Source organism: Grampus griseus (assembly GCF_964374135.1).
Source record: "Grampus griseus genome assembly, chromosome: 4".
In the NCBI taxonomy this organism is placed as follows: domain Eukaryota; kingdom Metazoa; phylum Chordata; class Mammalia; order Artiodactyla; family Delphinidae; genus Grampus; species Grampus griseus.
Window position 1 is genome coordinate 73,669,221 of NC_138997.1, and position 27,884 is coordinate 73,697,104.

Here is a 27,884-nt window from a genome sequence, read left to right on the forward strand (position 1 = left end):
TACCTTACGTTTGTTAGTGTGTATATGTCCATGACTCTCTCTCGCTCTGTCACAGCTCACCCTTCCCCCTCCCCATATCCTCAAGTCCGTTCTCCAGTAGGTCTGTGTCTTTATTCCAGTCTTACCCCTAGGTTCTTCATGACATTTTTTTTCTTTTTAAATTCCATATATATGTGTTAGCAGACGGTATTTGTCTTTTTCTTTCTGACTTACTTCACTCTGTATAACAGACTCTAGGTCTATCCACCTCATTACAAATAGCTCAATTTCATTTCTTTTTTTTTTTTTTTTTTTTATTTTTAAATTTATTTTTTATTTAAATGTGGAAATACTTCCTGTAAGGATTATGGCTAAAATATTGAAATACATATTTCAATGAAAACAATAAAAGTATACAAAAAACATTAAAGGATGATGAATGAAAAACAATACATCAGAAAAAGGGATCACCCTTGCTATTTGTTATTAGGAGTAATAATTAAAATAATAACAATAGTGGCTACCAATTGTCATATGCCCACTATGTTCTGGGCACCCTGCTAAGTACTATACAAATACCATCTTAATTCATCTTCCTAACAACTTACAAAGTATTATTATTTTCTTGTTGAGAAAATATAGAGGTCTCCATTTGAGAATGAGACTACCAAGGGGAAAAATGAGTTCCAGAGGAGTTATATAACTTAACCTAGGACACACAGCTTAGTAATTAGCAGAGCCTATATTAGTACACAGAATTCAGGATACATTGCTGGAAGAATAATGTAAGCTGAGAGGGAAGAGAGGAAAAGATAAGGAAAGAAATGGTCATAAGAAGCTAATGCTGTGGGTTACCAGCTAGATGAATGGTGTCCCTTTAAGAATTACTGACATCACCATGTGATTTGAACTGATTCCAGCGAAGAAAGAGACCACAGGGAAGGGGACTCTGGAGGGGAGGAAAATGTAAACTTCAAACACAGTCTTAAGAATTTAAAAAAAGAAAAAAAAAAGATAATGAACAGATCATAGTCTCTAAGAGTAAAAACTAAATTAAAAGAATAAGTTTAAAAGTTCTTGAATACAAAACCTTTTTTTTTTTATTTTTTTTTTAATATTTATTTATTTATTTATTTATTTTTTAACATCTTTATTGGGGTACAATTGCTTTACAATGGTGTGCTAGCTTCTGCCTTACAACAAAGTGAATCAGTCATACACAAACATATGTTCCCATATGTCTTCCCTGTTGCGTCTCCCTCCCTCCCACCCTCCCCATCCCACCCCTCCAGGCTGTCACAAAGCCCCGAGCCAATATCCCTGTGCCATGCGGCTGCTTCCCACTAGCTATCTACCTTACTGCGTTTGTTAGTGTGTATATGCCCATGACTCTCTCTCGCCCTGTCACAGCTCACCCTTCCTCCTCCCCATAACCTCAAGTCCATTCTCTAAGAGGTCTGCGTCTTTATTCCTGCTTTACCCCTAGATTCTTCATGACATTTTTTTCTTAAATTCCATATATATGTGTTAGCATACGGTATTTGTCTTTTTCTTTCTGACTTACTTCACTCTGTATGACAGACTCTAGGTCTATCCACCTCATTACAAATAGCTCAATTTCGTTTCTTTTTATGGCTGAGTAATATTCCATTGTATATATGTGGCACATCTTTTTTATCCATTCATCCGATGACGGGCACTTAGGTTGTTTCCATCTCCGGGCTATTGTAAATAGAGCTGCAATGAACATTTTGGTACATGACTCTTTTTGAATTATGGTTTTCTCAGGGTATATGCCCAGTAGTGGGATTGCTGGGTCATATGGTAGTTCTATTTGTAGTTTTTTAAGGAACCTCCATACTGTTCTCCATAGTGGCTGAACCAATTCACATTCCCACCAGCAGTGCAAGAGTGTTCCCTTTTCTCCACACCCTCTCCAGCATTTATTGTTTGTAGATTTTTTGATGATGGCCATTCTGACTGGTGTGAGGTGATATCTCATTGTAGTTTTGATTTGCATTCTCTAATGATTAATGATGTTGAGCATTCTTTCATGTGTTTGTTGGCAGTCTGTATATCTTCTTTGGAGAAATGTCTGTTTAGGTCTTCTGCCCATTTTTGGATTGGGTTGTTTGTTTTTTTGTTATTGAGCTGCATGAGCTGCTTGTAAACTCTGGAGATTAATCCTTTGTCAGTTGCTTCATTTGCAAATATTTTCTCTCATTCTGAGGGTTGTCTTTTGGTCTTGTTCATGGTTTCCTTTGCTGTGCAAAAGCTTTGAAGTTTCATTAGGTCACTTTTGTTTATTTTTGTTTTTATTTCCATTACTCTAGGAGGTGGGTCAGAAAGGATCTTGCTGTGATTTATGTCATAGAGTGTTCTGCCTATGTTTTCCTCTGAGAGTTTGATAGTTTCTGGCCTTACATTTAGGTCTTTAATCCATTTTGAGCTTATTTTTGTGTATGGTGTTAGGGAGTGATCTAATCTCATACTTTCACATGTATCTGTCCAGTTTTCCCAGCACCACTTATTGAAGAGGCTGTCCTTTCTCCACTGTACATTCCTGCCACCTTTATCAAAGATAAGGTGTCCATATGTGCGTGGGTTTATCTCTGGGCTTTCTATCCTGTTCCATTGATCTATCTTTCTGTTTTTGTGCCAGTACCATACTGTCTTGATTACTGTAGCTTGGTAGTATAGTCTGAAGTCAGGGAGCCTGATTCCTCCAGCTCCTTTTTTCGTTCTCAAGATTGCTTTGGCTATTCGGGGTCTTTTGTGTTTCCATACAAATTGTGAAATTTTTTGTTCTAGTTCTGTGAAAAATGCCAGTGGTAGTTTGATAGGGATTGCATTGAATCTATAGATTGCTTTGGGTAGTAGAGTCATTTTCACAATGTTGATTCTTCCAATCCAAGAACATGGTATATCTCTCCATCTATTTGTATCATCTTTAATTTCATAATTCTTTTAAAAAATTGATGTGGGGCTTCCCTGGTGGCACAGTGGTTGACAGTCTGCCTGCCAATGCAGGGGACACGGGTTTGTGCCCCGGTCCAGGAAGATCCCACATGCCACAGAGCAGCTGGGCCCGTGAGCCATGGCCACTTGAGCCTGTGCGTCCGGAGCCTGTGCTCCGCAACGGGAGAGGCCACGACAGTGAGAGGCCCATGTACCGCAAAAAAAAAAAAAAAAAAAAAAAAATTGATGTGTATCATTCATACAGTAAATTGCACAAATCATAAATGTATAATTTTTTGAGTTTTTACATGTGTACACATAAGTGAAACTACTACCTAGATCAAGATAGAATTTTTCCACCACTCAGGAGGATACCTTATTGCTCTTCCCAGTTAAAATCCTCCCACCCCTACAAGAAATAGGCACTAATCTGGCTTCTGTTACTTGTTCAGGAACTTCATGAAATTGGATTCACAAGTAGGTATAATAAGTCCCCTACATATGAACAACTTCCATCCTGAAAGCACGTTCAAAGTCCAATTTATTCGTAAGCCCAGCAAAGTTAACCTAGGTACCCAACTAACACAGTCCGCTATACAGTACTGTACTGCAATAGGTTTATAATACTTTTCACACAAATAATACATAAAAAAAATACAAAAAATAAAACATTTTAAATCTTACAGTACAGTACCTTGAAAAGTACAGTAGTGCAGTACAACAGCTGGCATACAGGGGGTGACATCGAGTGAACAGGCAAGAAGAGTTACTGACTGGAGGAGGGAGAGGAGGTGGGAGATGGTAGGGCTGAAGGATCGTCAGCAATAAGAGATGGAGTGCGAGCTGCAGTTTCACTCACGCCTGACGTGGATGGCACAGGTGATGGTCCCTTGCTGGATTCATTCTATCTACCCTCTTGAAAAAATGCTCCAGTGATGTCTGGGTAGTAGCTCTTTTTTTCTCTTCATAGATGACACGGGATTGCATTCTGAAGGGTTGCTGCAACCTTCGTGTACCGTTCTATGTTCTTCTCCTGTGCCTCAAAAACTAAGTGCCTCCTCAAATAAAGAAAATCCCCTTGCCATTTCCTGCGTTGTGAATCTCTTTGGTTCTTCAGTTACTTCTTCTTCTTCTTGTCTCTCTTCGTCCTTTCTCTGGGCCTCCAATTCCTGGCGCTTCTTAGCAGTACAAGCTACATCATCACTGCTTTTACTCTTGCTTCTGGACATTCTGGGCTTGAAATAAAGATACTGTACCACTGTACTCTATACAGTACTGTATAGTAAAGTACACAAAAGCACAACCACTTGTAAACAATGCACACATGTGACAGTGTACACCAGACATGTGAACTAACTTATGTGATCGGACATGCGAACAGACGTTTGCATCTTTGAAAGCTCGCAACTTGAAGGTTCGTAAGTAGGGGACCTACTGTACTCTGTTGCATCTGGACTCTTTTGTTCAACATGATATCTTTTGAGATTCACCCATCTTGCTACACGTATATATATATTTTTGGCATAGCATTCCATTATATGCATATACCACAATTAATTTTTAAATTCTCCTGTTGATAGACATGAGGGTTATTCCTAGTTTTTGGCTATTATGACTAAAGCTGCTATAAACATGAGTTTTTGTGGAGCTATGCACTCATGTCTTTCAGTATATATTCAGAAGTGTAACTGCTTGGTCCCATGCTTTAGTAGTAAGTCCTGTTTAGCTTTAATAGATACTGCTGAACATTTTTTGAAAGTGTTTGAACCAATTTCCACTCCCAACAGTAAGTATGAGAGTTCCAGTTGCCAACAGTTAGCCAGTCTTTTGTTTTTAGCTATTCTTGAGGGTAGTATTTTTAAGAATTAAGATTAATTAGAACTATACAATTATATTTCTCAATGTTTATAATCTTAACTATATATTTATCAGCTTCATATATTTTTCATGTTCCCTTTTGATAAACAGAAAGAACTCTTGTTTTCCTCAAATGTTATCTGAAGTTTCAAAGTAAAAATTACAGCAATGGTAGCTTTTGAAATGTATTCTCAATTTACATATGCTTCCACATTATGATATATATCAGCTCTCCACTACTAAACTTTACTATAATACTATAATAAATGTTTGCTCATTCAGAGAGCACATAACATTCTTTTTGATGCCACAGTAATTATTATGATTATCAATTATCATTGTATAATATGGCAGGGGAAAAACTGATTATGTGAGTCTTTTTGCCTGATTAGGTCCTCTAAAAGTAACTGGAATTTCTAGGTAAACATTAAATACCTTCTCACAGTAATAATACAGTATGGCGTTTTTAAGAGCATAGTCCAAGATTCACACAGCTCAGTTGCAATCCTGGCTCTGCTAGGATGCTGAATAAGAAAGTTTTCTGTGTCTCTGTTTCCTAATTTAAAAAATGGAATCGGTAATAATACCTGGCTATAACAAGGGCAACTTACTTAACCTGTCTGTGCTTCAGTGTTCTCAGCTGTAAAATGAGGATAACAGGATTATTGTGAGTACCACATTGTTAATATACATATATATGTAAAACGCTTTGAATAATGCCTGGAACTTAATAAATGCTATATAAATATTAGGTACTTATTATTATTATTTTTGCGGTACGTGGGCCTCTCGCTGTTGTGGCCTCTCCCGTTGCGGAGCACAGGCTCCGGACGCGCAGGCTCAGCGGCCATGGCTCACGGGCCCAGCCGCTCCGCGGCATGTGGGATTTTCCCGGACCGGGTCACGAACCCGTGTCCCCAGCATCGGCAGGCAGACTCTCAACCACTGCGCCACCAGGGAAGCCCGGTACTTATTATTAATGTAGAGGAATTAATTAGGTTGAAGGCTTGTAAAGGACCGTGTAGTCCCAAACAGCAATCAGTGTATTTCTCAATCCCAGATACAGCCCCGAATTTTTGAAATTTCTCCCACTCCCTCCTCTTTCTTTATTTCTTATTGAAAACAGCGAAGTCAGAAGAATCAGGACCAGACCGGGCTCCTTCCTACTCTCCTTAATAAAGGCTACTTTAGAGAGCTGTCGTGACGGTAAAAATCGGCCTGCTTCAGGAAAAGTATATTGTTAACTATAAAGGACTATGATAATAATGCCGTTAGATTTATCCTCTACATTGCTTTTACAATTCAGAAGTGCACTTTCTCCACTCCAGCCACTTTTCCGCAACACGCCCTCAGCTTTCCCTCCCTCTTCCCCAACACCGAAGCGTCTTCTTTATAAGTGCCTCCTCCCTTCTGTGAGAAGTTTCCTACCACCAGAAAGCCCGAAGGCGAGGCTAAAGATGGCGGGCAGTCAATTACGACCCCTGAGATAGCCTCCCGATACCGAGCTGGGTTTAGGGTAGTCGCACGGAAAAAGCGGCATCCTCTGGGTTTTGAACACCTCCGCCCCACCTTGCGCCCTCTCTGTGTGCCCACCCTGTCCGAGCTCCAAAGCACGCCGGGAATTGTAGTTTCCGAAGGCCCGCTTCAGTTAGCGCATGCGTTCCGAGGCCTTCCCCCCCCCCCACACAGACACGGTTCCGGATGAGGAAGCGGCTAGTGATGCCACGCGTTCTGCGAGCGGTGGGCGGGGGCTTCTGGGAACTGTAGTCGTTGAAAGCGGGCGCCGTCAGTAAGGGGACGTAGCTTTCTTTCCTCTGGGTTCGCTACTGCAGTTGGTTCCCGGCGGCAGCCGCTGGGTCAGTCTGCAGTTCTCCCGTAACGGCGCTCCAACTGAGTCCGAGGAGGCGCTTTCCTCCTCCCAGGTTCTCCTTCTTCGGCGCTGGATGCCCCTTGACTCGCGGTCCATTTCTCTGCCTAGTCCGCTTCCTCTTCGATACATCTCCAAAGCCCGGGCTCAGCGGGGACTCGCCCTCTGGGAGAGACAGGGCCGCGACCTTTTCAAACCCGGTCCCCACCCCGCGGAGGCCGTCCTCATTCCGCCTCTCACACCGGCTTCCCCCGCTGTCCTTTTTCCCCGCCTTGGTACCACCGCGCTCACGCTCCTTCCACTCTTTTTTTTTTTCCTCTACAGGGATGGAAGCTTCCTGGCGCCAGGTGGCCAGTGGCCGAGGCCGAGCCCGAGGACGGGCCACTGCGGTCCCCTCCCCAGGAAATGGAGTCCATCTTCGCGGCGCCGGAGGAGGGCGAGAGAAGGGGTCGGTGGGCGCTGCTGGCCTTCGCCCCATTCCCGGTGGAGCTGCAACCCCTGCGGCTGCAGGTAGCTCAGCCCGGCGCAGCCCCGCGGGATCTGAAGCGCCGCAGACTTCCGTGGCCAGTGGTGAGAATGGCTCCCGTCCTCGGGCTCACCTGGATGCCTACCTACTAAGGCACTTGCTAGTCAGAACTGCCTTCGCATCCATTTCTTTCCTTCTCCTTCGGGAGTTTATTATTGGTCTCACTTCTCAAACCTTTCAGGCAGCTACTCATTCTAGGCCGATTCCCATCACACCTCTTTCATCATCACTGTAATTGATATTAATCAGTGTTACTTCTCCGTCCAATGTTCTTCCCTTCACTCTTTTTTGCCTACTGAATCCCCGCAGTTGCAGACAGTGGCCTGGGGGGCTGATTTAGCCTATAGTTTGGTTTGGTTAACACAATGCATTAAATCTGAATTGGTTGCCAGCAGTTTTTTGGTTTTTCTTTTTAAAATCTCATAAAAATCTGGTTGACAACTTTTCTTGTAAGATAAGGTATTGTGGCATTGGTACTTTTGTGCGTGGCAACAGTCGGCTGGGCTGAGGCGCAGAAATCTTATTTAGATTGGGTTTAGGCTTTCCACTTGACATTGTGTTTCCTACTTCTGGGGCCAGTTGTCATTTTCCATTTTTATTTGATTGCCTTAGTTTAGTAACTTTAATTATCTATGTTCTGTAAACACTTGAGCTTGTGGTACTTTTTTCAACTGCGGTTCCTAGTTACAAATTTCATGTCCTTTCTGGGATGTATCTGGTGTGGCCTTCTCCAGCTTTCAATAATCCTTCATCCAAGGCAGTGTTTTAGTGGAGCCTGGGAGCACACACGCAATTCTAAGTTGTCCATACTAATGAAAGAATTCAGGGGGCTAAGAGAATAATCCCTAAAATCATTTTATTGTTGTATTTAGAATGTATTTTTCAAAATATATTTTTTGCGGGGAGGAGCAAATTGAGCTCCTGAACGTCTCCTAAGCTAATTTTAAAGATAAGTGGTATTCTCTTGGTTACTGAGTTTATGATAGTGGTGGTGGTGAGGTGTGCGAGAGGGAGAACTGTGAACAGTTTTGGTAAGCTTTCTTGGATTTTGTGGATAGTAGAAAACCAAGCATCCTTTAACTGGATAATTGAGATTTGACCGTAAGAAATAATATATGGTAAGGTTGCTTTGTCAGCTTTCTTTGAGATGATCTTATGTAGGTCCATTGATCAGGTTATGAATGTTTTTATTATATCTGTCTAATTCAGCCTTTTAAAAAATGTCTTTTAAGTGCTCATTTCTCATAATGACATTTATCATCTTATTGTACATAACGTTTTGAGTCATATATCTTATAGCAATTACGTTTCTCCTAGTACTCAAAGATTCCGATGTGGGCACTGTACATTTTCCTCCAGTTTTACCTGAAACACTGAGTAGTCCCCAGCCAAGCTGGCTGCAGTAAGAGAAGGAAAACATTTCATGAGGAAAATAAAAGATAAAACATCATTAAGTACAAATACACCACCTAAAATAAGAAAGTTTGTATTTTTAGTGGCTCATCAGTTTCAAGCGTAAAGTGGCACTAATTATGGGCACTAATGAATTAAGATCAGTTTAGTATGTTGTGACTCCTTTCTTGAACTATGGTTGCTGTCCAGAAGAGTTTATTAACACTTAATGCTTGCAGAGAATTTTCATGGTCCTTGCTCTTGAGGAGTTTGAAGTCTCATTGGGAAAGTGCTGTGAAGTAATTTAATTCTTTTTGTGTTATTAAGCAAGTAACAAGAAGTACAGACAGGGCTTCCCTGGTGGCGCGGTGGTTGGGCGTTCTTCTGCCGATGCAGGGGATACGGGTTCGTGCCCCGGTCCGGGAAGATCCCACATGCCGCGGAGCGGCTAGGCCCGTGAGCCATGGCCGCTGAGCCTGCGCGTCCAGAGCCTGTGCTCTGCAACGGGAGAGGCCACAACAGTGAGAGGCCCGCATACCGCAAAAAAAAAAAACAAAAAGAAAACAGGTACAGACAGTGCTAAACAAAATAGCAGAAGAACTAATCCAAAACTTACTTAACATTTCTTTTTGGAATGAAGTTGTTGTAAGAGACATATTTTCCATGTTAGCAATATTTTGTATGGGATTAATGTTAAATAAGTATGATTTGTGACCACATCTTAATAAAGACACAAAGTCCTTGAGCTTTCTAAGAAGCAGATTGTAAACATAGTGGGTAGACAGTGAATACTGTTTGTGCAAGGTCTTTGGTGGGCCAAGACAGGCTGGGTTATAGTGTGCAAGAGGATGGTTTGAGAAAGCGCCTGACTCTGCTGATTCTGATGTGCTCCCAGTGGGTATGCTTCCCTTGTTTTAAAAATCACTGTGTACCATTCAGTTTTTAAACATCTCACTTCAATTTTGTTAATATCCTGTTTTGAGGTTGATCACCAGTTTTTTGATACTTTATCATAGCTTTATAATTTTAAAAATTGATTTGTTAGTCATTCGAGAACAATTAGTTGGCATTTAGCAGAATATTTAACAAAAGTGTAAGTTTGTATTGTGGTATTCTCTTTACTCGTGTGACAAGAAATTTGAAAATACTTTTTTCATGGATGATAGTGAAATAGAATGCGCCAAAGATGACTTTTAAATCTGTATTTTAATAATGTATTGGTATATCATGCCTTGCTTTTTGAGAGATTGTTTTGCAGAAATGAAACTCATTTTTTTTTCTTTTAAGCAGAGCTGATGTCTCAAAAGAAATTTGAGGAAATCAAGAAGGCTAATCAAGCTGCAGCCAAAAAACTTGTTGAAGAACACCTTAACTCTTCATCTGAGGAAGAAGGAGATGAGGATTTTGAAGGAAAAAGAGGAAAAATAGTTGCTAATACGTTTATAACTTACACTACTCAGACAGGTACTGTATGAGCTTCTCAATTTTGACATTTTTACATCAATGAAAATACATTCCTGACTTTTTCTGACACCTTTACTCTATGTGGAATAGGTTTTGCATCTTAAGAATGAGCATTTTTGTGTTGTAGAGTTGAATTTTTGTACCTTTTACTATTTGAGTTATACGTTGTATAACGCTAATCTTTCTATAAAGCAAATAGGATGGCAATGTCTCTTACAGCCTTAGAAGTTCTCTTTTGTGTTTAATTGGCATTTCATTAGAATGCTGGGAGGGGGATGCCAAAGGTCCCTGTGCAATGAGTGGGGTCAGGTTGTTCCTAATGATGATTTGATTGCACTTGAGGACTTTGAATACTCCTTTAAATCTATTCTTCATTATTCTCTTTGTCATCATGTTAAATGTATCTTGAAGTCAATTTCATTTCTTGACTTAATTCCTTTATTTTATATCTTACAACTTCTGATTTTTATATGTAAAAAAAATCTAAGTCTCCTCAGGTCTGAAGTGTTTAATCACATTATATGTTGTATATATCCGGGTTACTCTCAAAGCCACATTTGTTTGTGAGAGAGACGGCCAAAGTGATGTCACTGTGAAGATTTGGGACTAAGTGTAGAAGTAGATTATTTTAAATGTAAGTCTCTTACACATTCCACATTTTATGCTTATAGTCATTATTGGAAACATTCTTGCATGCATTATCCGTATTAGTTGCCTGAGTATATTGACGGCATCATGAACATAGGTACACATCATCAAAAAGCTTTCCAAGGAATTTACCATATCTGCCAAGGAATTAAGATTAGGAAGCTTGACTAAGAAGTCTGGTTGAGCCACGTAAAAATTGATAAAGAGGAACCTTAAGGTTAGGAGGTTTCTTGCTTTTAGAGAACTTCATAGAAAGTAACCTCAAGTATCCTGCTTCAAGAAGACCTCACTGAAACCACTCTAGATACAGATTTTATTTTTAAATAGGAAATTCAGTGATATAACTCAGTATTTCTGTCTAGTGTTTAGAAAACTTTTATCATTTGTAAGTTTTATTAATTTTTTAAAAAATTTATTTATTTATTATTGGCTGTGTTGGGTCTCTGTTGCTGCGTGCGGGCTTTCTCTGGTTGCAGTGAGCAGGGGCTACTCTTTGTTGCGGTGCACGGGCTTCTCATTGTGGTGGCTTCTCTTGTTGCAGAGCACGGGCTCTAGGCATAAGGGCTTCAGTAATTGTGGCACGCGGACTTCAGTAGTTGTGGCTCGCGGGCTCTAGAGCGCAGGCTCAGTAGTTGTGGCACATGGGCTTAGTTGCTCTGCGGCATGTAGGATCTTCATGGACCAGGGCTCGAACCCTTGTCCCCTGCATTGGCAAGCAGATTCTTAACCACTGCACCACCAGGGAAGTCCCACTTTTATTAATTTTTAACATGGCTTTCATCTTAAAGTGTTAAGGCAATTTTTCTTATACGGTATTATGTCAAATCCATAAATATTTTGATTTTCGTTCCTTTGTGTTCTGTACTTTGCCTCTACCAAAGTAAGGAAATCTGATCACTTAACTTTAGAATGATAAATGCCAGGGTCATGAGATGGTTCCCATCTCATATTAGTGAATTGAATACCAAAACTTTACCAGAGAAGTTCGTTCTTTCTGTCTGAGCACAGCCTTTATACTTTTGTGATATCTCAGATTTCAAACTTGAATGGTCAGCTTCCTGATGGGTATCGCTGTCTTGCTGGCCTATGGAAACACAAACATATGTTGAAAGATAACTTATTTCTTCTCTTGTTCCCTTTATCTCTATTAATACTATAATTTTCCCAGTCACCTACCTAAGCCAGAAATCTGGGAGCAGGGTTGGCATATACACGCATGAGTGTGTTTTATTCGCTACTACTCCTCCCCTCTGCCCGTCAGACAGCTCGTCTAACACAGCATTCTTTCCTTCTGAACATCGACTTTTCAAAGCAACACAATCTAATTGTCACCAAGTCCTGCTGAGTTTTACTTCCTCAATTTCTTAAATTCATCCCACCACTCCCCACATGCTATCATCACCTTAATTCAGGCCCCTACAGCTGTTTAATATGTGGATTAAATCCACATATTAACTCTGTGAGGTAGATATTACTATTACTATTGTTACTATTTTAAAGATGAGAAAACTGGGACAGACGCATTAACTTGCTCGAGGTCATTTTTTGCTTTATCTGCTGTTAACTGCCTCTTAACTTCAGGTACTTCATGTTTCCAGTCTTGGCCTCCTTCACACTCATTTTTCTTCAGTTGCCAGAGTGATCTTTTTATGCATGACTTCAAATGCCATGCTATCTGTCGTGACATCTTGGGCAGTATACTTTATTGCTGCAGCCAAATTTTAACACATTTTTCAAAGAAATCTTACATAAATTTTATGAGTATAAGATTAGACTTTATTTTATTAAAGCGTGTTCATCTTGTTTTCATATTCTATTTTACATGTTAGCTGTTAAATTAGATGAAATTTTAAAATGTTATACATTTGTTAGAGCCAGCTGTGTCAGAAAGCAGAATAAGTACACAGAATATGATTATTAAGTCTGCCTTTAAGAATCTCTTCAAACTTCGATATTGGTTTAAAATAAAACAATTGTCTTTAATAAGTTTATAATATTTTATAGTTGGGGAGTAATTTTATGTATATTTTGTATAATATCATAAATTATACTTGCATTTATATTATGGTAGAGCAAGTTTTTGTGAGTGTTGTGTTTACTTGGATGATCTTAGAAAGTAAAGAATTATCTAAGTGTCCTATTTATTTAATTTTTCTTTTTGGTAACTTAAATTTTGGTTTGTACCATTTTATTGCCATGGGAAGTTCTGTACTTATGATAGTTTATATTATTAGTGTACTTGGAGACTCGGTTAACCTCTATTGAACAATCTTTATTGTACTAAAGGCCTGTAGGTTTATTTCTCTTACACTAAAGTGACTCAGATTATTGTCCTTTTGTTGTTGTGTGTGCTTTTGGGTAGCTTTTCTGCCTTTCATCGTGCTGTTATTTCTTGGACCTTCCTGTGTTCAACCCTTGCTGTGGCATAGCATAGTCGTCAAGAGGGCTCACTTTGGAGTCATACTGAAGTTACTTAAGTGTTCTGTGCCTCAGTTTTCTCATCTGTAAAATGAAAGTAAAAATAGCTTATTTAATCTTACTGAAATAAGAATAGTACAGTGCCTAGCAAGTAAATGCTTAATAGTTGCTTAAAGGAAATACAGTCTAGTAATTTTTATCTAAGAAGTCATGCTTCCTTTTTTAGCAGAAATAGCATAATTTAATGAAACAAGGTTATTATACTGTATTGATCTCAGGATCTTTTCATTCAACAGATTTTTACTAAGAATTTGCTATGCGTCAGACACACACACACACACACACACATAGACTTTTACACACTTACACATTCATACGCATATGCTTATATTTAGGTTCAATGGCTTTGCTGAGCTTTGACTTTGCAGTTCCTTTCACTTTGCTTTTTGATATGCTTTCCCTTGTTACTTGACATCTTGCTGCTGTTGCCTGTGACTCTGCCCCCACCAGATTTGTTAAGGACTGTAACAGCAAGTATACTCTGAGAGAAGGTCAAGGTAACTGTTTTTGAATCAAGTACATAAGATGTAATGCATGGACTTTGTGACCTCTTGGCAGTTCACTGGTTGCTTTTTTCTTAAACTTCTCATTTTTTCAGCTATATTTTGAGCAATTGGTATTACTAGACAGTTCTCACATAATGTGGTGCTGTTAGTGAGTTTGTGTTATTTTCAGATGTTGCTTAACCTGAAGTTTTCAATTTTTAAATTTCAAGATGGAGATGTTCGTGAGTTAGAGCGAACAAAACAGTATGTAAATGAAGCTTTTCAAGCAGGGGCTATGACATGCTTAATTTGTATTGCTTCAGTGAAGAGAAACCAAGCAGTAAGTTTTTCTCCTTATCTAAATTATTGTTATCTCCCCCAAATATCTTATTTTGCATTTATAATTTGTAACCATTTATTATTCTTTTTGCTTATTTTTGTTTAAGAATACTTCATTTGAGAATTCTCTTTATGAATTGATACTCAATTTTTGGGAATCTTTAATTAAAAGAAAAATAGCTCTAAATGAGCAATCAATATTTTTAGCACTATTAAAATAAATGAAGCAAATATTTTCAGTGTCAATGCATATGTCAATTTGATAAAGCATTTTTAGTATCAGTACTTTAGAGATTCCCATAAATACTGAAATATTAAGTAAACTATATTTCATTACTTTCAGCAGGTTTAAAATAACATAGATATGCTCCCTGCCTTCAAGGAAGTAAAACCTAGCAATGACAATTAGAGTTTATTAGTGAGCTTCTCTTGTGTGGAAAGTGGCTAGGGTTAATGGGGAGAGATGGATTCAGAGAAAACTCATGTACGTAGAGACGCTATGGCCTAACGGTGAAGTTATGTATATATACATTTAAAGGGCATTAATAAAGCAATTAAGGGGATGTGATGACTGAATATGATAGACTCACCATTTAGACCTCAGCTTAATCCACTGCTATTATAGCAGCATTGCCTAGAGAAAGAAAGACAGGTCAGATGTGAAATGGATTGGTCGTGTAGAGTGAATCAGAAATTTAAAATATATCGGGTAGGATAGTGTAGCAGACGCAGGTGCATTTGGTGCCCTGAGTCACATCTGGTTGTCTTACTCTGATTTCAGCTGCAGTGGAGGAATAGGCTCTCTGCATGCGGATGCAGTTTCACTGTAAACACTTGCTATGTGTGTGAATTTTTTTTTTTCCAACCTCAGTGCTTTCTCCTTGAGAACTGACTCAGCCAGGAAATGGGTGTAGTGCAGAGCAGAGTTAATGTCCGTTGGGGCAGCATTCCACCATAGGGAGCTGGGGGATGACTGCCCTAGCCTCCTGTTTGTTAGTGGTTGGGGCTGGGGGTGTCCTAGGCATGTTTTACGTGGTTTTTCAGAGCATCCCTAGCAGGACTGAACTTTGGCCCTTAGTGATAGTCAGCTCAGCAATATACAGTTTATTGGTATTTCCTCTTCCCTATCTTGGCCTTTTACTTATGCATCCCAGTTCTTTTCTTAGGCACTGCTTTGGGGGGAACTCAATCTAAGAAGTTGGCTTTTTTTCAGTGCTCCTGCCGGCTTATGCAATATATTCCATGTCTGATTTTATTGAACAACTGCAAAATGTTATGATGAAAAGTGCACTGATTTTTGTCAGTTATAGCAAAGTATTGGCTGGTTAAAAAAATTAATTTCTGTTATTCCTTAAACTGTTAAATTTCGTATATGTGTGTTTGTTGTGTGTGTGTGTGTATATATATACACACACTGAAGTTTTTTGCTCACCTAATTTTTAGAATTTAGCATTAAGTGCTAGACTAATAGGTTTTATATAACTGTAGGGCAACATAGAGATTGTATGTACATATTTGTGTTTAAGGATTTTTTTGTGGTGTTATTTATAATTGGAAAAATCTTAAATTTCCAACAACCTGAACTTGGTTAAATTATGGTAGACAAATCAACATGATATCTACTGTACAGCTATAAATATCATATTGTATGAACCTACTTGATAAGGGTAAATGCTTATACTGTGTTAAAAGAAAAGGCTATAAAGTTATATATCAGTACAGTATGACCTCATTTTTTAGAAGTATGAAATATATACAAAAAAATTGGAGACTGCAGAACGTTAGCAGTAGTTGTTTCTAGCTGAATGAATCAGCATGATTAATACTATTTTTCTTTAAAGTGTTCTACATGTACATTAGTTTTTATAAAGAACATTTCTTCTGTTATGCCGGAAGGAAAGTTTTTTCCTTAATCCTTATGTAGCTCTTAAATAGTTTAGTGTGGTGCTTATTTTAAAGTATTGTGGAATTATCAAAGAAAAATCATTGCATGCTTGTTAATTTCTGCTACCTTTGTCTTAGGTTTGGAGTTGTTCAGGATGTTTCTGTATATTTCACATGCCCTGTATCCAGAAGTGGGCTAAAGACAGCCAGTTTCTGGTATCTTCTCCTTTGACGGATGATGATTTTGGAAAGAGAGATTATCCCTGGCCTTGGTAACTTTTTCTAATTTAGTTGGAATGTTTAGTTGTAAAATAAATGAAAATTGTAGCTCCTCAGTTGCTTTATTGGCAGTTTCAGTATCCGTGCTTGGCCTTCAATTAGTCATTTGGTTTGTGAAGATATGAGACCTGCTAATGGCTCCCCCCGCCACCCCAGTTTATATAACTACTAGTTCCTTTTGCTAACTAATAAATAATTCAGACTCTCTTTTTCCCCTGCAAAACGACTCCTTAGTAATCCTTTTTAAAGAACTTTCATTTCTTTAGAAATAGAATCCATCAAAATTCTGGTACTTCTCTCTGGAGCTCCTTTTAGTATGTATTGGTATCACATTGTACAAGACTGTCCTCTAACATTTTGATCAATGACTTCCGATTTTATCCTCAAAATCTCTCAAAACTGCAGGTGTAAATCAATAGCCTCACATTCCTTCAGGACCACTATAATTTGCCTTCTCTGTTTCTTCATACAGAAAACAACACACTTAAGTAAATTGGTATCACTTTAAAGTCACGGTCTGTAGCCTTAGCTGGGTTGTAAGTCACTTTCCTTCCTTCCAGCTTGAATTAATGATCCAAACTTTTACCATAATTTAGAAGATTTGCTAGGTAAAAAGAGTTAAATATTTTAAAATGCAGAAACGTCTTTTTATAAAGAAAACATCAAAAATTTCTCTATTCTTCTCTTTCATGTGACTCTCTTCTCAAGTTTCAATTTTCCAAAGACAGAAAGCCAGACTAGTGACGGAATTTTCTTTTACTATAAGTTACTACTAAAACATAACATTTTTCTCTAATAATCTATATTAAACTTTTACATATACAAAATTACTTTTCCACTCCCACCTCCCATTTTCTTTAGCCCCTTCAATTTCTTTTCCTCTCTCAGTATGAATAATGTCTAAAATTTGTCTGAGCATTTACTCTGTATATTAACAAACATGGAAGGATCTTAATTAGCTCCCCACAGGAAACTTGGAATATGCTTCATATTATATTATTAAGAAACAAGAAGAGAATTTTAATTAATTCCAATTAATTTCATCTATTTAAAAAGATAACCATGGATAGGCAGAGTTTCCCAAACTGTGTTTTCATTTTTTCTCTCTTTCTTTTTAATTTTAATGAAAACAAACAAATAAACAAAAAACTACAGGTGTATATTATCCAATCTTATTAAATTTTCTATATTTATTATGTTAGTTTGGCTTCTAGGACTAAAACTGCTTTATTTTAATCTTGATAGGTAAAAATCTGCTTTAGCAGAGAATGTGCAACAGTATTTCAACTTTTCTTTGACCTAGGTGCATTTGAAATATATATATTTTGTATTAGATGTTGAGAAATACGAAATTCTTTGTTTATTTTCACACATTTTTCCCCGTAATTCTAGATTTTAAGTCATGTTTCTTGCTGCTGTATTACCTACCTATAACCGATGTCTCTCTTCTTCTTGCTATTACTAATACATTTTGCTTATTTGTAGACCACCCAACCAAACTTTTAAAACATTGAACTTTATAAAATTGGAATGAATATCTCAAGAATAAAGTTCAGGTTGTTAGTAGAAAGCTAATGTTGCTTTCTTTTGTAGCTGTATTTTAGATATGTGTTGTTTAATATGGTAGCAACTATCCACACGTGGTTATTTAAATTCTTAAAAATTATGAAATAGAAAATTGTTTCTTCCTCAGTTGTACGCAATAGCCACATTTCAAGTGCTCACTAGCCATGTGTGGCTAATGGCCACTGTGTTAGACGTGACAGGTGTAGAACACTTCCATCATCTCAGGAAATTATTGGACAGAGCTCTTCTAGATGGTTGAAATTGATTTTAGTAAAATCTTGTTTCTTACTAATATAAAGATGGAGCAGAGGTTACATTAACATAAAACTGATTGTGTATACTCTGTTATTAAGTATATTTATATTTCTGCCTCATGTCACTTTTATAATTGAAATTAACTTCAGCAATTTCATTCTTCATAGTCCAAAATGTAGGTTTGAATACAAACGATCTGACACACCTAGTAGGTACTACTGCTATTGTGGCAAAGTGGAAGATCCACCTTTAGATCCGTGGCTTGTGCCTCATTCATGCGGCCAAGTATGTGAGAGAGATTTTAAACCTCCTTGTGGCCATAAGTGTTTACTCCTCTGCCATCCAGGTGAGTTATATATTATATTTCTAATTGTGGGTGGTTATTTCTTCTCATGTTGAAGTAAAAAAAATTGTGAGAGTTGAACTCAGAACTTAAGTTTACATAAGAAAATATTGGAAGGGATTGCCTTTTAAAGTATCAGTATGGAAAGCTTTAGAAATTACTGATAGGTGTAGGAACTGAAAATTTTTACTTTTGACTTCTGATTTTTTTTCCCCCTTTCATTGGATTCTAGGTCCATGCCCTCCTTGTCCTAAGATGGTCACAACTACTTGTTATTGTAAGAAAGCAAAACCTATCCCTCGTCGGTGCAGTGCTAAGGAATGGTCCTGTCACCTGCCATGTGGACGGAAATTGCTTTGTGGACAACATAAATGTGAAAATCCTTGTCATGCAGGTAAAAGGTCATACCTGTTAGGTGTTCCGGCCTTAAGCAGAAGTCAAAGCAGTCTGTGTTGCTTTTATAATATTCCATGCTAATTTATCATTTTGATTTTAGGAAGTTGCCCACCCTGTCCAAGAGTTAGTAGGCAAAAGTGTGTCTGTGGCAAACAAGTAGCTGAAAGAAGTTGTGCAAGTCCACTGTGGCACTGTGATCAAGTAAGTGTATATGCATTTTGAGGAGTGGGTGTTAAAGTATACAGAAGCATAAACAATTAGAAATGCTAATGAGGTTTAGTTGGATAAAAGGAGAGGAAGAATAGCAACTCAGATGCATTATATTCATGTTTTAGGCAACTTTTTCAATTTAATATCATTTTAATTTTTTTTCAAATTAACAGCTATTTGTTGAATTTTGGATTTAGTACGTATGTACTTTCCTCTTTTCCCTCTTCTTGAGTTAATCCAATTGGAAGTAGTATTGATTCTGTAGATTGTCTTAGAATTGGCATGGTTTTAGTACCATTTGGAAATCTTTGGTGGATGACCATGTGAAACTGCATTTTCTTTTTCCTTTATTACATTTTAAAAATATACTCCCTGGCGCATAAGAAATGTGTATGTATATGCTTATGCATATATACATGTGATACCTATGTAAGATATAAAGCATAATAATTTGAGGAATCTAAAGAAGTTGCTTATTTGTGACTGAGAAACGATTATGTCATGTACAAAGTCTTTTGTTAACTTTTAAGTCGTTAGTGCTTATTGCATTTTATTTTAGGTATGTGGGAAAACACTGCCATGTGGTAATCATACGTGTGAGCAAGTTTGCCATGTAGGTGCTTGTGGAGAATGTCCTCGATCTGGGAAAAGGTTCTGTCCCTGTCAGAAGTCAAGTAAGACTTTTTAAAAAACCTTTAATGGGATTATAATTATTTATCATGCTAATTAGAGTACTTTCCTAATTAAATTAGATTTCTCTGGGAACTCATAATGTAGTTTCAATAATAATACAAATTTGATATTAGATTTCTGTACATTTGGATGAGAGGACAATATAGCATAGTGGATTAAGAACTCAGATTTTGGGCCCAAACTTCCTGAGCCTCTGAAATGGGGGGCTTGTCAATCTCAGACCAACCGCTTTTCAGTCCATCAAAGCACATTGAAGATGTACCTTTGGTTTCCATCTGTACCCCCTCCCAACTCCCCAGTTCTTTCAACCAGTGAGGAAAAGTCATTTGGGGAAGTAAATGTCAATAAGCTGCTCTGCATGCTGATAAAGAAAGAAAAGTATTTCTGAAGTAGTTAGCTCATAAAAATATGCTTCTTGGGGCTTCCCTGGTGGCACGGTGGTTGAGAGTCTGCCTGCTGATGCAGGGGACACGGGTTCGTGCCCCGGGCCGGGAGGATCTCGCATGCTGCCGAGAGGCTGGGCCCGTGAGCCATGGCCGCTGAGCCTGTGCGTCCGGAGCCTGTGCTCCGCAATGGGAGAGGCCACAGCAGTGAGAGGCCCGCGTACCTCAAAGAAAGGAAAAAAATATATATATATATATATATGCTTCTTGAGAATGGTAACTTGTCATGTATCGAATTCTTTTTAAAAGGCATAAGCTTTACAAATATAGGGGTTATTTTCTTTAAAGTTAACTTTCCAATAAATATGTAGATGCAAAAGTTCATAGTCTGAAAGACCTGTCATTTTCTAGGAATCCAGAAGTACATGGCACGTTATTAGTACTTTATAATAATGTATGTTATTTTTAATATTGATTTTTTTTGTCTGCTTCTAGAGTTTTCTTTGCCTTGTACAGAAGATGTACCAACTTGTGGAGACAGTTGTGACAAAGTACTTGAATGTGGAATCCACAGATGTTCACAGCGTTGTCACCGAGGTCCTTGTGAAACATGTAGACAAGTTAGTCATGTCCTGTAATGATTACTTTTAACAGCTATCTGTCATAATATGTCAAATGGGATTGTTTTGTAATTGTTTTCATAAACATCTGTGTCATGATCTAATATTTATGATGAAGCAGGAGAGTATGCCAGCAATTAAATCTGAAATTACCTTTTTTTTGTTTTGCTTGGTAAAAGTTTGAATGTTATCATTTTTATAGACTAGTGTGGGGTTGTTTATCCTCAGAAGATATTCAAAGCAATGATGAATTAGGCCTAGGGATGATAGGGGAAAAAATGCCTAGATGTCATTCTGGTTTTCACATACTACTAGATAATCCAGTTTTCTTGTTTTCCTGAAGCTAGATGTGTAGATGTTATTGTGTAACTAGATATAAGGGATTTTAACATGTGATGTTGTTTTACTATTTAATATCAAATTTTTACTAAATTTAATAATGGAAATTCTGTGAAGTCTTTTTGGAACAAACAAATGTCTTAGGAAATTCTCCTTTAGTTTTTTAAAAGTCTTTCATACAAAACAGTCTTAAAATTTTCTCTTTCATTTTTTAGTAATTATAGAGATTACAGTGTGAAAAAAATCATGTCAACGAAAGTCAATTTTAATAGCATTTATTTGATTCTTCCAGGAAGTGGAGAAGCATTGTCGTTGTGGAAAGCATACTAAACGAATGCCGTGTCATAAACCGTATCTTTGTGAAACTAAGTGTGTTAAGTTGCGGGACTGTCAGAAGCATCAGTGTAGGAGAAAGGTAATAAGCTTGGAAAACTGATTTTAAAATTCTCTTGGATTTTTCATCTTTGGGCCCATGATAAGTGCCATCTTGACTTGTTTCTCAAATACTTAGGCATATTCTTTGCTTTCCATATGAAATATTAATAAATATTCTACATTATTGTTTGTATTAGTGGGAAATCTTACAAGGTTTTTAAATAACAAGGGTCTCTTTTTGTCCTATGCATAATTCCTTCTACTTGGTTCTTTGGCTGTTTCTGTTCCCTGACTTTATTATTTTTTTTTTTTTAAATAAATTTATTTATTTATTTATTGGCTGCATTGGGTCTTCGTTGCTGCGCATGGGCTCTCTCTAGTTGCGGCGACCGGGGACTACTCTTTGTCTCAGTGTGTGGGCTTCTCATTGCAGCAGAGCACAGGCTCTAGGCACACGGGCTGCTGTAGTTGTGGCACGCGGGCTCAGTAGTTGTGGCTCACGGGCTGTAGAGCACAGGCTCAGTAGTGTGGCACATGGGCTTAGTTGCTCCGCAGCATGTGGGATCTTCCCAGACCAGGGCTTGAACCCGTGTCGCCTGCTTTGGCAGGTGGATTCTTAACCACTGCACCACCAGCGAAGTCCCTGTTCCCTGACTTTAAAACATCATAGCAGTGTTAGTGGTAGTTTGTTTGCCATGTTAGAGGCTTAACTTCTGCTGTTCAGATCTTATTTATAGAATCTTGGTTCAGTATAAGGTCAACTGGAAAATTTTATTGAGTCTGTAGATTTGAAGTTTTTTTGAGTCCCTTTTATTATGAATTATCCCTCTATCTCTGGTAAGATACTTTGTTCTTAAATCTATTAAATATAGTGATTTCAACTTTGTTTTGCTTAGTGTTCATACAGTATATATTTTCCATTCTTTTACTTTGAACTTATTCAAATCTTTATATTTGAAGTGGATTTCTTATAGACAGCAATTAGATAATTGTTTTATTTAGATAATTATTTTATTTTAAATCTTTATCGTTTAATTTGGGTGTAGATCATTTACACTTATTGTGATCTTTAATAAAATGGTTGGATTTAAGTCTGTAATTTTCTATTTTTTCATCTGTTCTTTGTTTCTTTTCCCTCTTGTGTCTTCTGTTTGAGTGTTGTCTTTCAATAATTCCATTTTACCTCCTTTATTCGATTCTTACACATTTTATACCCATGTATTTTATAAACCTCAAATATGTTGTTTTTATTTTTGCTTTAACAGGTGTCTTTTAAAGAGTGTGAAAAAGTAAATAGTCTTTTATATTTATCATCAAACTCATGATTTTTGGTGCTTTTCATCCTTTTATATAGATTCAGATTTCTATCTGATTTCATTTTCTTTTGTCTGAAGGACTTCCTTTAACATCTCTTGTAGTGCTCATCATGAATTCTTGCAACTTTTGTGAACTGTCTTTAGCCTTTGTTTGTGAAAAATATTTTTACTGTAAAATTTTAGTTTGACAATTTTTTTCCCATTCTTTAAACACGTTGCTCCACTATCTCTGTTATCTTGGTTCCTCTGTATGTAATGTATCTTTTTTCTTTGGCTATTTTTAAAGATTTTTCTCTTTATCATTAGTTTTCAGTAATTTATTTGTGATGTTCCTTTGTATAGCTTTCTTCATGTTTCTTTAGTACAACTTTTGTTGAGCTTCTTGTATGTCTTTATAGTTTTCATCATATTTGTGAAATTTTCAATCTTTATTTCTTCAAATATTTCCCCCACCCATTGCCTACTGAGACTCCAGTGACAGGTATGTCATGCTGCTTGAAGTCCCATAGGTCACTGATGCTACATTTATTATTTAGTCCTTTTAATTTTCATATTTAATGTTATCTTATATTGTTTGTCTTCAAGTTCTCTAATTTTCTTCTGCATTGTCTAATCCCATTGTTTATCCCATCCTGTGTTTCTTCGTCTCAGACAGTATTTTTTCATCTCTGAGACTTAGAGTTGTGACTTTTTCTATATCTTCCATGTCTGTCCTTTTCATGCTCATGCTCTCTTCTGTCTTCTTGAATATAAGTGAATAGGTTATACTTCAAATGCCTATTTTAATGTCCTTGTCTACCAATTCTGTCATCTATCATTTCTGGGTCTATTTTTGTTGATTGAGTTTTCTTTTCCTTTTGGGTTATTCTTTACTGCTAGGTGACTTTTGATTGGTTTCCAGACATTATAAACTTTATGCTTTGTGCTACCACTTCTCCACAAATTCTAACCACACTTGCCTCTCTGAACTATGAATTTTGTCTCCTTAACTTGGTAAGACCACTGGACTCTGCTTGTGATCTTTTTCCTTGTGTCCAGGTCTAAGCTTGTGCTATCATAGGACTCACCTTGTTTGTGTCTGTTCTCATAGGGGTTTCTGTCCTGTGCTGCCTAGTTGTCTAATGTCTAAAAACTGCTGTTTCAAATATTTTGTCTGATTTTCTAATTGTTTAAGGCAGGAGAGTAAATCTGGTCATTATTACTCATCATGGTGAGAAACAAACATCTAAAGGCTTATTCAAGTTGTGGACCACATAACCTCCTTTTTTCCCACTGCCACTGGGAAAGTGATAGGCACATAGTATTACTTGGTAAATATTTGCTTAATTGAATGAACTATTTTAACTTTTAATTGCTTTTCAATAACGTGTACTTTGTTTTGAGCTACTTTTATATACTGAAACTTGTTCTGAAGTAGGTTACAAACCCAAGTTTCTTTAAGAAAATTGTAGTCTGTATTTCCTTTCCAAAGTTTGTCAAGGAGTTAGAATGGCAAGATGGAACTTCAAGTAGTTACCTTGTGTTCATGAATGAAAATTGGGACAGGTCATAGACAGCTATATTTCTCACAGATTGGAAATCAGGGAGTAACAAAACAGCGCTAGAAGCAATTAGCCTATCTCTCCTTCTTTCCTTTAGTTAGTCTCTGACTCTTTGGTTTGAAAATAACTGCCAAACTAATCTATATATTGAATGGGTTTTATTGTAATTAAATTTTAAAAATAACCAGATTATTTGCCTGAATTGATATAGGGTTTGACCAGATCCATTCCTGTGGTTAATGTTGTCAATTTCTGTGTAGATAAGTAGAAGAGAAACTATCTTATGGAACTATTTTAAGTTATAGAATAATTAACTAAAGGGCAAGAAAATTTAGCTTGACTTCACTAAATTAGGTCATTGTCTACTTAAACTTATTAGTACAACGTATTCTACACAAGAATGTTGATATTCTTGAATACTTTTATTCTTATAGTGAAAAGAACTATCTTTTGATTTCCCTAAGTTCTGTGAATAACTAGTAATGACATTCATATTACGTACGGTTTTCAAATTACCTGTTCTTTATGTATTGCTTTCCCTTCAGTGTTGCCCTGGAAACTGTCCACCTTGTGATCAAAACTGTGGACGGACTTTAGGATGTAGAAACCATAAGTGTCCATCTGTCTGCCATAGAGGTAAAATTTAACAACAGCTGTAATTTTATGTTTATATTTACATAGTGCTTTCTCGTTGATAGAGAGCTTTCACATTTATTATCTTACTCTTAGCAATCTTGAGAAGTTAGAGCAGTTGCCACTATCTTTATTTTATGGATGAGGAAATTTAAGCTGAAGAGGATTCAGTGATTTACTTAGGGAAATATCTAGTAAGGCATTATAGCCAAGATTTGAACCCACACCTTTTGAATATGAACTTCTGTTCTTTCAATAATACCATGTTGTTTCCTTACTTCTACCCAACCTTCCCCACATAGATTTTAAGTTAATTAATAGGTTTTTCAGTAGTATTTTGAATTTTAGACATTGATATGAAATTAAGTCTAGTAAAGGATTGTATATATTCTGTCCAGTGGTTCTCAAAATTTTTGGTCTCAAGGACCTTTTACACTCTTTTTGGACCCAAAGACCTTTAGTTAATGTGGATTTTATCTGCTGATATTTACTGTATTTGAAATTAAATTAAAATATAATAATATTTATTATTTTATTGAAAAATAGTACCATAGTACCCATTACATCTTAATACAGTAACTTTTTTGTGAAAAATAGCTACTTTCTAAAAAAAAGTTTAGTGAGAAGAATGATACTGTTTTACATTTTTGCAAATGTCTTTAATGTCTAGCTTAATAAAAGATAGCTGGATTCACATATCTGCTTCTGCATTCAATCTGTTGTGATAATCCCTTGTCATATAGCTTCTGGAAAATTCTCATCTATGTATATAAATTCTTTCAGACCACCTGAAAGGGTCTCAGGGGTGCCTAAGTTATTAGAGATTGAAAACTGAGTTAACTTTACTCATTTGGAGTATGTTGGTATGAAATGGAATCTACTGAAAGATAGTATAAGGTAGTGGAAAGATCATGGGTTTAAATTAAGAGGTCCTGAGTCAAAAGTGAACATAGTGTTGGGTTGGCCAAAAAGTTTGTTTGGGTGTTTCCATATCTGTGGAAAAACCTGAACGAATTTGGCCAACCCAATAACAGCTTTGTGACCTGGGAAAAACTACTGTACTGTTTTTTGTTGTCTTCCTTTGGGATTAGGTGGATACTAGATATCTCCCTTAATGTCTTAATCCTTTCAGGAATCTTGGAAGGTATTAGTGTTGTTTTGTAAAAGGAGGAAGCAGGCAAAGAGACTGTTGGCCCAAGGTCATAGAACTAGTTGCAGGGTCAGGATGTGAACCCAAAGTTTAGTAATATTTCCGTTATACCATATTGCCTCCCCATTAGGAAAAATGGCAGATGTATTAACCCCATAGGCATTTCCCTGTGGATGTTCTCTGATTTGTCAGTGTCTTTATTTTTATTTATATATATATTTTTAACATCTTTATTGGAGTATAATTGCTTTACAATGGTGTGTTAGTTTCTGCTGTATAACAAAGTGAATCAGCCATACATATACATATATTCCCATTTCTCCTCCCTCCTTCATCTCCCTCCCACCCTCCCTATCCCACCCCTCTAGGTGGACACAAAGCACTAAGCTGATCTCCCTGTGCCATGCAGCTGCTTCCCACTAGCTATCTATTTTACATTTGGTAGTGTATATATGTCCATGCCACTCTCTCACTTTGTCTGAGCTTCCCCTTCCCCTTCCCCGTGTCCTCAAGTTCATTCTCTATGTCTGCATCTTTATTCCTGTCCTGCCCTTAAGTTCTTCAGAAGCATTTTTTTTTAGATTCCATATATATGTGTTAGCATAGAGTATTTGTTTTTCTCTTTTTTACTTCACTCTGTATGACAGTCTCTAGGTCCATCCACCTCACTGCAAATAGCTCAACTTAGTTTCTTTTTATAGCTGAGTAATATTCCATTGTATATATGTGCCACATCTTCTTTATCCATTCATCTGTCGATGGACACTTAGGTTGCTTCCATGTCCTGGCTCTTGTAAATAGTGCTGCAATGAACATTGTGGTACATGACTCTTTGAATTATGGTTTTCTCAGGGTATATGCCCAGTAGTGGGATTGCTGGGTCGTATGGTAGTTCTATTTTTAGTTTTTTAAGGAACCTCCATACTGTTCTCCATAGTGGCTGTATCAGTTTACATTCCCACCCACAGTTCCCACCCGAGAAGATTCCCTTTTCTCCACACCCTCTCCAGCATTTATTGTTTGTAGATTTTTTGATGATGACCGTTCTGACTGGTGTGAGGTGATACCTCATTTTGGTTTTAATTTGCATTTCTCTAATAATTAGTGATGTTGAGCATCCTTTCATGTGTTTGTTGTCAATCTGTATATCTTCTTTGGAGAAATGTCTATTTAGGCCATATGTGCCAGAGCCACAGCCAGCATCGTTCTCAATGGTGAAAAGCTGAAACCGTTTCCACTAAGATCAGGAAGAAGACAAGGTTGCCCACTCTCACCACTATTATTCAACATAGTTTTGGAAGTTTTAGCCACAGCAGTCAGAGAAGAAAAAGAAATAAAATGAATCCGAATCGGAAAAGAAGAAGTAAAACTGACTGTTTGCAGATGACATGATACTATACATAGAGAATCCTAAAGATGCTACCAGAAAACTACCAGAGCTAATCAATGAATTTGGTAAAGTAGCAGGATACAAAATTAATGCACAGAAATCTCTTGCATTCCTATACACTAATGATGAAAAATCTGAAAGAGAAATTAAGGAAACACTCCCATTTACCACTGCAATAAAAAGAAGAAAATACCTAGGAATAAACCTACCTAGGGAGACAAAAGACCTGTATGCAGAAAACTATAAGACACTGATGAAAGAAATTAATGATACAAACGGAGAGATATACCATGTTCTTGGATTGGAAGAATCAACATTGTGAAAATGACTATACTACCCAAAGCAATCTACAGATTCAGTGCAATCCCTATCAAACTTTCAATGGCATTTTTCACAGAAGTAGAACAAAAAATTTCACAATTTGTATGGAAACACAAAAGACCCCAAATAGCCAAAGCAATCTTGAGAAAGAAAAACGGAGCTTGAGGAATCAGGCTCCCTGACTACCGACTATATTA

General features: G+C 37.2%; 1 protein-coding gene across 2 annotated transcripts in view; it reads left to right on the forward strand.

Moving 5' to 3' along the window:
* Positions 1-6,620: 6,620 nt before the first annotated feature.
* The window catches only part of NFXL1 (nuclear transcription factor, X-box binding like 1), a gene marked incomplete at its 3' end in the record, with an annotated part of 52,258 nt that continues 30,994 nt past the window's right edge, over positions 6,621-27,884 (forward strand). Inside the window, exons 1-11 of one of the 2 annotated variants that reach the window (XM_082653608.1) lie at positions 6,973-7,231; positions 9,870-10,043; positions 13,885-13,994; positions 16,016-16,149; positions 18,145-18,323; positions 18,553-18,714; positions 18,817-18,917; positions 19,486-19,600; positions 20,498-20,622; positions 21,254-21,376; positions 24,739-24,829. In XM_082653608.1, the coding sequence (XP_082509734.1) occupies positions 6,988-7,231; positions 9,870-10,043; positions 13,885-13,994; positions 16,016-16,149; positions 18,145-18,323; positions 18,553-18,714; positions 18,817-18,917; positions 19,486-19,600; positions 20,498-20,622; positions 21,254-21,376; positions 24,739-24,829 (1,558 nt within the window). In that variant the 5' untranslated portion in view covers positions 6,973-6,987. Of the gene's footprint in view, positions 6,717-6,972; positions 7,232-9,869; positions 10,044-13,884; positions 13,995-16,015; positions 16,154-18,144; positions 18,324-18,552; positions 18,715-18,816; positions 18,918-19,485; positions 19,601-20,497; positions 20,623-21,253; positions 21,377-24,738; positions 24,830-27,884 lie in introns of those variants that run through there. The other variant, XM_082653607.1, reaches the window with a different exon arrangement.